This window comes from Zingiber officinale, chromosome 10A (assembly GCF_018446385.1).
Source record: "Zingiber officinale cultivar Zhangliang chromosome 10A, Zo_v1.1, whole genome shotgun sequence".
Classification (NCBI taxonomy): Eukaryota; Viridiplantae; Streptophyta; class Magnoliopsida; order Zingiberales; family Zingiberaceae; genus Zingiber; species Zingiber officinale.
In genome coordinates this window covers 82,815,266-82,827,224 of record NC_056004.1, presented here as the reverse complement: position 1 = coordinate 82,827,224, position 11,959 = coordinate 82,815,266, and the positions used below count along the sequence as shown (strand labels likewise).

The window sequence follows — 11,959 nt, the reverse complement described above, 5'->3', positions numbered from 1 at the left end:
TTTAGGACTTTACCCTTGCAGTGGATTTTTGCTCTCCCGAGTTCGAACTCTAAACCTCCGGGCTTAAGTATTGGGTTTATGAATCACGATATGCCAAATGAGCCGCTCAGCAGGCTGCAGAATAAAACTCTAGTGCTGGAGGTCTAAGTTGAATCCTGAGAGGCAAATCCGCGGCAGTGTAAAGTCCTAGTGAGCCTCAGCGACGCGACGGTGCGTCGGTCGATGACAGAGGTTGCCAAATGGGCCGACGGCTAAGCGCGATCAAACCGCCGCGAAACGCCAACAGCGATGGTCGTACAAAAGGCGCCTTTCTACTAACAAATGCTTGGTCCGCCATCTTTGTTGCTTCCGATCGGCGGTTAGTCCTCCCCTGCCTTGCTCTGATACCACTTGTTGGTCCCTTTTTAGGTTTATAAGAGAGGAGGGTGAATTGCCCTACAAAATAAAAACTTGAACCTTTCTCGGATTTCAACTATATAATGAACACTTGTAATAAATAAACAAAAGAGACTAAGTAAAAGGTATACAGAGTTTTACTTGGTTTGCAATCAAGGATTGCTAATCCAGGAATGAAGACTATCCGATTCTCCTGCAGGCTGAGTAGCCTCTTCAACGTCAAAGACAAATGAAAAGAAGCAATTGAAAGCACAGGAATTGATTACAAGTTGTTGCTGCAGATATGCGGACTGTCTATATTTATAGTACGTCCTGCCTGAAGGAGTTCCAAGCACGGAGGGATAAATTCTATCCCCATGATCAGATCGCTTGACGCGATCCCAGTCAAAATCCGGCCCAGCGCGGGAGGTTCCGCGCCGGACCTCAATACGCCAGGCTGGGAATGATTCGGCGCTCGGACCTCAAGTCAACTTTGTTGACTTTTTGTGGTCCTGCTCCACTGCTCGGTTTAGCTCGTTTCGGTCCGGGTCATTCGCCTCCGCTTCGTTAGCTTGGGTGATCTCGGCCTTCCTAATAGGGCTCACCGAACCCATGTTCCTTCTCCTCGAGCAGCCTTCCTTCCGAGCTTCGCCCCTCGAATGCCGCGATGTACTCTTTCGCGGACACCTCGCCCTCGGACGCACCGAGCCCGGCTCTTCCTGTCATCCTTCTCGCTAGCCGCGCCTTCCGCCGACTTCCTGTGTTCCTAAGCTCCTGCACACTTAGACACAAGGGTTAAACAAACGCAGGACCTAACTTAGCTTGTTTGATCACATCAAAACACCTTGGGGTTCCAACAATCTCCCCCTTTTTGATGTGAGCAACCCAAGTTAAGTTAGGGTAAACATATGCAATAAAAACAATTTATATTCAAATAAGTCCAAATATTTTCAATTGAAATATTATTTTACCTTCCCTCAGACTTAATATACTTCTCCCCCTTTGATCACATAAAAATAGTTATAAACAAGTCTAAGGTAAATTCAAACAAAACTTTGAGTGTAAAATATGTTTAAGTAAAGACACTCTTCAGAATTTGTCTTTCGAGAAAATTTAAGTAAAACATTTTTCAGATAAAAACAGTCATAAGTGTTAAAAAAAATTTAAGTTTGAAACTTATCTTAACATTCCCAAAAAATTCTAAGTTAATATTCATAAGAAACAATTCTAAGTCAATTTTAAGAAAAATTATAAGGTAATATTATCATAAAAATTCTAAGATAACTTTCTTAAAAATTTCTAAGAAAAAAAATTTAAGAATTTAATATTTTCTAACACAAATTGAATAATTTTTAAGTTAGTCAATTAAACTTTTCATTTCGATACTTGGCTTCCAAGTCGTGGCGAGGCACTAGACCTTCTTGGTTATTGGAGCAACAACCACTTCCTTAGACAAAGCCTCATAAAGAAATTAGTTGTTTTATTTCCTTGCTGAAAATGCTAAGTCTGACTTTAATTTAAATTTAAACAGATTTTTGGAACCCAGTAGAGGTTCCTACCTACAGGATTAACCAAGTATTTCCTAGGTATATAGATTTTTGATATATTTCTAATTTGACTTTGATGAAATCTATAATACCAATTTAAACCTCTATAATTTCTAAAAGTAGAAATATTTGAACCATTAGATTTTTTCAATCTTTCTATTTCTTCTTTTAGTTTTTCATTTTCAATTTTTCAAAATCCTCTATAAGACATGATTTTGCCAAAATTCTCTTTGTTTCTAGAATTTCATTTTCTAATTTGGCATTTTTATTTTCTAATTTGGAAATTTTATTTTCTAATTTATACATGGATTTAGTCATAGCTTTGATACCAGAGTAAAGCTGATCAGGGGGTAAGAGGCATACCTCACTTACCATATCGGACTTGAAGCCTGAATCTCCCCCTGCTTCACTGCTTTCATCCGAGGTCGCTCCCCCTTCATCGATGTTGGGTTCTGATGTACTTTGTCCTTCGTAGCTTGCCATCAGTGCTATCCCGGCATATTCTTGAGCTTCTGATTCGGTTGAAGAAGTGTCGTCCCAAGTTGCTTTTAGGTTGTGTTTCTTAGGTGCCTTCATTTTGACCTTCTTGAGTTCTGGGCAGTCTTCCCTTAGGTGTCCCTCCTTCTGACACTGGTAGCACCGTACCTTTCTTCTACCTTTTTGATTCTTTTTATTCTGCATTTTAAATTTATTAGATCTAAAAAACTTTTTAAAGTTTCTTACCATGTACGCTTCTTGATCGTCTTCGGAGTCTGACTCGGGTTCATCCTTGTTGGTTGCGTTCAGTGCCATAGTCTGGGTTGTGTCCTTTGATATCTCTGCATATCTAGTTTCGTGTAATTCAAGGGTAGAAAACAACTCTTCTAAAGTACTTACCTCCAGGTCTTTTGAGATGTAGTAAGCATCGACGATTGATGTCCACTCCGGAGTTCTTGGAAACGCGTTGAGCGCGTAGCGTATAGTGTCCCGGTTTGTTACCGTTTCACCAAGATTTTCGAGACCAGTAACTAGTTCTTTTACCTTTGCATGTAGACCGGCTACTTTCTCACCTTTCTCCAGACGGATGTTCATCAGTTTGTTGCGGAGGATGTCCCTTCTAGCGAGCTTCGCTTCGGACGTGCCTTCGTGGAGTTCCAAGAACTTCTCCCAAAGTTCTTTAGCAGATAAATAGTTTCCGATGCGGTTGACCTCTTGAGGCGGTAACACGCTCAGCAGGTGATGTTCCGCACGACTGTTTGCTACCGACTCATTCTGCTCCTTCTTTGTCCAATCGCTCTCTTCTTTTTCTTTTCCATCTTTATCTATTGGAGCTACAAAATCATATTTCATAATAAACCGAATTTCAAAATCTGTTTTTAGGAATACCTCCATACGACGCTTCCAGTCTGCGAAGTTCCCCTCGAATTTTGGTGGAACAATGCTTGGTCCGGCCATCTTTGTTGCTTCGATCGGCGGTTAGTCCTCCTGAAGCGCCTTGCTCTGATACCACTTGTTGGTCCCTTTGGAGGCCGGCAAGAGGGGAGGGGTGAATTGCCCTACAAAATAAAACTTGAACCTTTCTCGGATTTCAACTATATAATGAACACTTGTAATAAATAAATAAAAGAGACTAAGTAAAGAAAAGCAGACACCAGAGTTTTACTTGGTTTGCAATCAGGGGATTGCTAATCCAAGGAATGTAAGCGCACTATCTGATTCTCCTCTGGGCGGAGTAGCCTCTTTACAACGTTGACAGCACAAATGAAAAGAACAGAATTGAAAGCACAGAAGGAATTGATTACAAGTGAGTTGTTCTGAATGTGCAGACCAGTACTATATTTATAGTACTGGTCCGGGCGCCTGGAAGGAGTTCCGGGCGCCCTGGAGGGGATAAAATTCTATCCCCAACGATCAGATCGCGTTTGACGCGATCCTGGTCAAAATCCAGCTCCGGGCGCCCGGAGGGGTTCCGGGCGCCCGGACCCTCAATAGCGCCCGGACCTCTTAAGTCAACTTTGTTGACTTTTTGTGGTCCGGTTCCACTGCTCCGGTTTAGCTCGTTTCGGTCCGGGTCTGTTCGCTCCGGCTCCGTTAGCTTGGGTGATCTCGGCCTTCCGGAATAGGGCTCACCCGAACCCATGTTCCGGCCTTCTCCTCGAGCAGCCTTCCTTCCCGGTTTCTCGTCCCACGAGCGCCGCGCACGCTCTTCTCGTCCACCGGTGTACTCTTCCGCGGATACCTCGTCCCTCGGACGCACCGAGCCCGTCGGCTCTCTCCCGTGCCGTCCTTCTCGCTAGCCACGTCTTTCGCTCGACTTCCTGTATTCCTAAGCTCCTGCACACTTAGACACAAGGGTTAAACAAACGCAAGACCTAACTTAGTTTGTTTGATCACATCAAAACACCTTGGGGTTCCAACAAAAGCTTTCTCTAAAAAGATGTGTCAGTAAAGTGATCCTGACACAGTATCTTAACAGGTCGAGCATATCTCTGAAGTGACAGCGGAAGCTTCCGTCATACGATCTTCTAGCTGTCCATGTTCGGTGTCGGTGGCACCAACTCCCAAAAGGATGTTGAGGGATATCAATGTACTGTACCGTCAGGCCGAGTGGGATGGCCGCTCTGCCGATGACTTGCCGCTATGGTGCCCCGCTTGGTGGGCCAGAACCTCTCTATTCTCCTGTGTGTGTCTCCTCGCCCGAAGGTCCAACTTTGGTATTATTGAAGAATGTTATTGGGCCGAGCAGGGTAGTCGCTCAGTCGAAATCCGTTGCTAGACCGAGCGGGGGGTAGCCGCTTGGTCGAAGTTGAACTCTACGCATCGATCTCTGTTGTCTGGCCGAGCGGGATGGCTGCTCTGCTTCTACTTTTGCACTCTTGAGCATCGGTTTGATTGTTCCCCGTGTCGAAGGTGACGGCTGGTCGAAGACCATTCTTAGGTCGGGCATGCTTCGCCCGACCGGTAGATGTCATCCACACGTTGACCACCTTGACTTTACCTCTTTCGACCTCCACTGTGGCAGTGGGGTGGGGCCCCTCATCATCACCGCATCAACTTTGATTGGCAATAAATTATGTCACAAAAATTTATTTATTTTCATTGCCAATTTTGTTCCTAATTGGCGACAAATTCAAATTTTTGTTGCGAAATTTATCACAAATTTGTGATGAATATTTGTTGTCCGAAAAATTCATCCCAAAATATCTATTTTTTTTTGGTAGTGAGAGATCAAATATCCATTCGTATACTCATACCCATTAAAGGATGAAATATCTTCTATACTAATAATTTTTTTTCCATTTGACTATCATCATTCAACAAAAATATATTAGAATTAATATTATATTAAAATATATATATATATATATATATATATATATATATATACACACACACAAAACTTACTACGATTTTTGTTAATGTTAAGAGTATGTCATATAACATTAAAAAAAACATTAAACATTTATACGACATACTCTTAACATTAACAAAAATCGTTAGTAAGTTTTGTGTGTGTGTGTGTATATATATATATATATATAATATCGTATTGGTCGGATATCAGTGGTTCCTCGATACCCTTTTCTATTCGGATCGGATATCGGATCCTTCATTGGATTGAGAAGAAATTGACATACCATGCTAGGTATATTATAGTAATGTTTATTATAGTCATAAAAGATCCAACGATAAGAGAGTGCTTTGTATTGGTTTGCCACCCAAACCATTCCTATAATAGTTAGTCGTCTACCTTCTTGCATACTAAATTTTTGTGGATGTTTTTCAAACAATTTTTGTTTTTAAACTTGCTGTGCAAGTGTGACAAGATAATTTTATTTTAACTTTCCTATTTTGTTATATAATTGTTTATTTACCTTACGAGATTTTTCCAATTAACTAGATAAACCACACATCAATTTATACAAATTAAATCTTGTTCCCTTTTGTGGACATTCCTAGCTCTCACAAACCTTTTTTTCCATTGATCTTACATTGGGTGCTCCAAAAGGTATAGTTTCGTTCTCCCTTCTTTTCTTCTTACATTTGGTATTTTTTTCTTTTGGCAAGTAGAAATTGATTTTATAATATTCATTTGTCCTATATTCAAACATATTATACGAGTTTTATTTTAGTTATACCTTAAAATATTAAAGTTGTAGAATTCAAAGGAGTGTCAATAATACTTTTATAACTACTCAACTTTGATATTGGTTCTTCTACCTCTAGGGTCTTCCATGTTGAGTTGGTAGGTCATTTTACTTATTCCGATGTCAATAGGATTTCATCCTCCATTTGTTTGTTGCTTACCTTGAGATCCATGGCCAATTAGTCCTTTAGAGTGATCCTGCTTAATTTGGTATCATATGCCGTTTTCATATCGAGTGTAGGAACAAAACATTGACTAAAGGAGGAGTGAATAATTGTAATAGGAAAATAATTTGATGCAAACCTTAAACCCAAGAGATAGTTATGCAATATAAAAATAGATCACAAATAAGATTAAAAAAAATCAAGCAATGATTAAACAAAATCTTGAAAATCCCACGAATTTATTCTTCATATTAGAGGTAAAGAAATCTCATATAAAAGTTGATTCTTTAACAATAGAATATGAGTAATTAAAATTGCGTATGAAAAACTTGTAAAATCTACTAGGATCGTAAAGATAAAGACCTTAAGTTCTTATACAAAGATTATAGACAAAGATAATAAGACTTGCAATAATAAAATGCTTTTACAGTTAACCAAGTATCCACGAGTCGATTTCTAAATATGGTGCACTGCTAAGTAATTTCCTCCAATGAGAAGAGTAATGAGCCATTTGTATTTCTAAATTTATCTTAGTTGTCGGTGAAAATTTTTTGTGAGACTGAATCAGTCATCTCCAAGAATAATCAACTCAAAAACTAAATACCTGAATAATAATAATAATAATAATAATAATAATAATAATAAGGGAAATGGAGTTGCTATAGAATGGTGACATTTAGTTACTTAATAGTTGGTGGTCGAGCTCCCATTGCACCTCTATTTATAGTTTTCAATAACTTTCGTGTGATCGGGTCGATCACCCTAGGCTCAACGTTACCCAACCTGATTAATCATTTTTTTTTTCTATTTATAACTTTCAAGTGAACTATGTGTTGTTTTATTCAATTCCACTCTACTTAAATTATCATAAGTCACAAAAATATTAATCATGAAAACTTACAATTGACTCCATGGAAATAAAATATTTTTAAAAATAGGTGTTTTAGTTTACATCCCTACTAAAACCTAACTCTCTCCTAATCCAAGTGTGTACATCTTGATGCAGTTCATATCTCCTATGGCATTAGGTACACAAAAGTTGGGCATAAAAATCAATTATTTCTCTCAACATATAAAAAAACTCGTAGAGTTGTGTTTAAGTCAAACCTATCATCTTGAATGTCAAGCATATTATTTCTCTCATTTGAATGTCAAGCTGTTGAACTTCTAGGAGAAAGCTACCATAAAAGTCTATTTAATGCATCCCTTCCTCTTCCTCATCCTCTTTCTCTAATGCATATCCCTCTCCTCTTCATTCTTTCCATGCATATTGCTGTGTCTCCGGAGTGCAGGTAGTCATCCTTTTCCTTTGGGAAATCTTTCCTTCCAGGAAGAAGATAGAAAAGGCGCAGCATGAACTCAAGGTCAATCACCCCTGAGAACTACGACAGTAGACAAAATCAGGTAACAAGAGTTTATATTTCTAGTTTGTAAATTTATCAGTACAGTATGCTCAGTAATATCAGTTTTATTTACATCAAGAACACTTGAATATATTAACAAGAAGGATTTGCAGACGCAATTAATTAGTTTGATTATCATTAGGTTTATCTAGCTCGGTGACAAAAGGATAGACATCAATTTTCAGCTTGTCTGTCAGCTGTGTCCACAAGAAACGAGCGGTATCAAAAACTACTGATGCCAGCTTTTTCATACCTGTGGAAAACTTTTATAATGACAAAAAAAAAAAAAAAAATTCAACCGTGTGGATGTCATCGATCGATTTGGTGTTCCATTTGCTTGGATTTGTTGAAAACAAATGACTTCCATACATCGCCGTAGTTGATGGTTAAGAAAGGGTTGAGTCTTAGTGTGTTCATCTTCTTCCTGTATGCCAACTGGGAAAACTTGCCGATTGATCGATCAGTTTTTTTATGGTCAACGAGGCGTGTTGAATCTGGGCTGTTATAACCAATTTTTTTAAAAAAAATTGCACGCGCCTTGTCAGGCGACGCCGGCAAGATAAATCGATACGTGAAGAAGTTTAAAATATTCTCACGTGATGACTCTGATTCTGTATCCAAGCCTGTGATGGGGCACGGGATCTATGGAATCGAGAATATAAAACAAATTTCTAGTTAAGTTTGTTTAAGATCGAATAAATATAATTAATCTGTTGTTGAATTGGGAGCTGAGATTGAGAGATTGGTTTCATAAATCAAATGGTTTTCTGGTCAATTGCAGAGCGAGAAGGAGAAGGAGAGGGAGAAGGCGATCAACGAGTGGCTTCCCATCACATCCTCCCGCAACGCCAAGTGGTGGTACTCCGCCTTCCACAATGTCACCGCCATGGTTGGAGCTGGCGTCCTCAGTTTGCCTTACGCCATGTCCGAACTCGGATGGTACGCAGTCCTCAAACGCAATTGCTGATTTATTTTTCTACTTCTTTTCTTCTCAAATTGAGGACCATATCGCAGGGGGCCTGGGATCGCCGTGATGGTCATCTCATGGATCGTGACCCTGTACACCCTATGGCAAATGGTGGAGATGCACGAGATGGTTCCCGGGAAGCGATTCGATCGGTACCACGAGCTGGGACAATATGCTTTCGGCGAGAAGCTAGGCCTTTACATCGTCGTTCCCCAGCAGCTGATTGTGGAAGTCGGAGTCTGCATCGTCTACATGGTCACCGGCGGCAAATCCCTCAAGAAGTTCCACGACGTCATCTGCCCTGACTGCAAGCAAATCAAGCTCACCTTTTTCATCATGATCTTCGCCTCTGTGCACTTTGTCCTCTCGCAGCTACCCAACTTCAACTCTATTTCTGGGGTTTCTCTGGCCGCTGCTGTCATGTCTCTCAGGTACGTACTCGATCAAATTACTTCACGATCGATCGATCGACCGATCAAAAAACAAAAGGACTGACTACTAATTCCTTGCTCGATCCATTCTAGTTATTCTACCATTGCATGGGTGGCTTCGGTGGACAAGGGGAAGCAAGAGCATGTGGAATACGGTTACAAATCTGATACACAAGAAAGGACTGTGATGAGGTTCCTGGCGGCGCTGGGAGATGTGGCCTTCGCGTACGCCGGCCACAACGTGGTGCTGGAAATCCAAGCCACCATTCCTTCCACTCCCGAGAAGCCTTCCAAGAAGCCGATGTGGAAGGGCGTGATCGTCGCCTACATCGTCGTCGCCCTCTGCTACTTCCCTGTGGCTTTCGTCGGCTACTGGGCCTTCGGCAACGGAGTCGAGGACAACATCCTGGTCTCTCTAAGCAGACCGCACTGGCTAATTGCCATGGCCAACATGATGGTCGTCGTTCACGTGATCGGAAGCTACCAGGTGATCCGATCCACATATATATATATATGATTTATATATATATAAATTATTTCCCCTGAATATATATAATCGATCATCATTCCAAATTAATTATCCTCGATTCTGCAGATCTACGCGATGCCTGTGTTCGACATGATGGAGACGGTGCTGGTCAAAAGGCTTCGCTTTCCTCCTGGTCTAACTCTTCGCCTGATAACACGAAGTGCTTATGTCGGTAAGCCTCTCCCTCCATTAATTTCCTCAATCGCACTTTAACGATTCGATTCAGTAAATCGTGGAGCAGAGAACTAAATTCCTTGGACTGTGAACTACCATGCAGCATTCACCATGTTCGTCGGCATAACCTTCCCCTTCTTCGGCGGACTACTCTCTTTCTTCGGCGGATTCGCGTTCGCCCCGACCACATACTTCGTGAGTGCTCCACACACTTACCTTACATTGCCACCACATTGTAACAAACCATTTGATATTGCCATTATGATTCCAGCTTCCTTGCATCATGTGGCTTGCTATTTACAAACCCAGAAGGTTTAGCTTATCTTGGATCACTAATTGGGTAAGCAAGTCAAGAACATCTCTTCCTTGCATATCATCTCTGTCAGAATTAACGAACCTAGCTGAATATGAATATTAATTTGTTTCGTTTTTTTGTTTTTTTCCTTCTTAATTAGATCTGCATAATTCTTGGGGTCCTGCTGATGATCTTGGCTCCTATTGGTGCATTGCGAGACATCATCGGAAACATAATAGACAAGCAATACAAGTTCTACCAATGAGAAAGGCCGGTGTTGACTTGGGAACGAGTTGGGTGGGGATTCATAGCGAGCCAAATTACATACAAGGAAGACGCAAGAGTTACATAGTGAAATTAAGTGCATTGTGTGGTGTCAACAGATGGGCAATTGATTAAATTATTGATCGAGCGCAAAGGTTGTAGCATTCCATGTGTCTGGAGTGCGAGTTGTTGTACAATGAATGTATATTACTTATGGTACCATCTTTTACTCTTAAATATAAGTCACGGTTTATTCAGGAGGACGACAATAAAAATTATAAAAAAAGTCATCTTGAAAACTTTTCTTTTTTTGAATCTGAAAATTTTTCTTTTTTTTTACTTTTTGAAAAAGAGTAAATTATTTTTTTTTCTATTTACTTAATAGGCAGATTGATATGTGTGAATTATTTTTAATATTTTTAATCCATTTAAATCTGGCAGAAAGTAACTTTGTAAAAGTCATAGCCTAATTTTTCTCTACTCGTGGTACATTTCATAACTACGAATACACCTCACACGGCTATCGATAATGGCATAGCCAAAAATTTTATACCTCCGGATTATTCTCGAGAGAGCTAATAAAAAAAAAACTCTCGGGCTACCTTCCTCCCTCTCACACGTTCTTTCTTTCTCTCACCGCAAATTCAAATTGCAACTCCTTTTCAACATTGTCAGCCCCTAGGCTAAAGCCTTATCAATCTCAAAAATGGTATTACATTCCTTATCAGTCGACAGATAACTTGGTTCAGTCGATCGATCTAAATATGATAACGACATACATCATATCGAATCAACGACGGAAAGGAAATTCTAGATTTCGTCGATGGATTAGCGGGATCAATCGACAAAATAACATGATTTACAAGATCCAAAGGGTCAAATAGAGAAAAGAAGGAAAGCACAGGTTCAATAGACGGATAGTTGGATTAGTCGACCGAAAGGTTCAATCTAAGGAAAATGGATCACCGATGAACGGTGGCTATAAAATGGACTCGGTGACCAAGCCGAGAATCAACTCATTCATTCATTTTGATCACACTCACTATTTCGTCTCTGTTTTTGCTACGTGTGCAAGTTTTGCTATTTCGTGCCAAGAGACCATCCAATATCCTATGCCTAAGACTTAATCTTCATTGTTAGTATATTTTATATTTGTACTTGCATTGTAATTGCTCATCATATATATCTGTACAATTCAAGCATTTAGTGGATTGCCCATTGAAAGCGATTAAGGATCACGGGCCTTGGAGTAGTAGTCGTTGGACTACGAACCAAGTAAAAAGAAACTGTCATTTTGTGTTTGTCTTCTCCCCATTCTGCTGCACTTTGATTTACTTTAAAGAAAAGGTTTTAAACAAATGAGATTCACCTCCTCTCTCATCTCTTACGATCCAATAATTGGTATGAGTTAATTTACTCTAATAGCTTAATGAATTTTGAGCTTCTTAAAATCTTTTCTATTCTTTGAAAAAAGTTTTCTTTTCATTTTTTCTACAACATTATTTTTTATCTCAAACTAATAATCCCAAGATAAAGTTTTGGAAATTCTTTTTCTATTTATATCCTCTTGTAAAAATGTCGATGTCTCACCAAGAAGGATATAACACTATTTGTCCTTCACTATTAAATGGAGATTACTTGAGTTATTGGAAATGGAGGATGGAGTGTTTCCTCAAATCCAACA

The 11,959-nt window shown here is 39.8% G+C and overlaps 1 protein-coding gene across 1 annotated transcript; it reads left to right on the top strand.

The window, feature by feature from the left end:
• The first annotated feature begins 8,361 nt into the window (after positions 1-8,361).
• On the top strand, positions 8,362-10,339 carry LOC122028249 (lysine histidine transporter 1-like). Its single transcript, XM_042587274.1, has 7 exons — positions 8,362-8,554; positions 8,630-9,013; positions 9,107-9,500; positions 9,609-9,714; positions 9,820-9,911; positions 9,988-10,056; positions 10,172-10,339. The coding sequence occupies exons 1-7, from the start codon at positions 8,502-8,504 to the stop codon at positions 10,274-10,276; spliced, it is 1,203 nt and encodes a 400-aa protein (XP_042443208.1). The 5' UTR covers positions 8,362-8,501; the 3' UTR covers positions 10,277-10,339.
• The last annotated feature ends 1,620 nt before the right edge of the window (positions 10,340-11,959 follow it).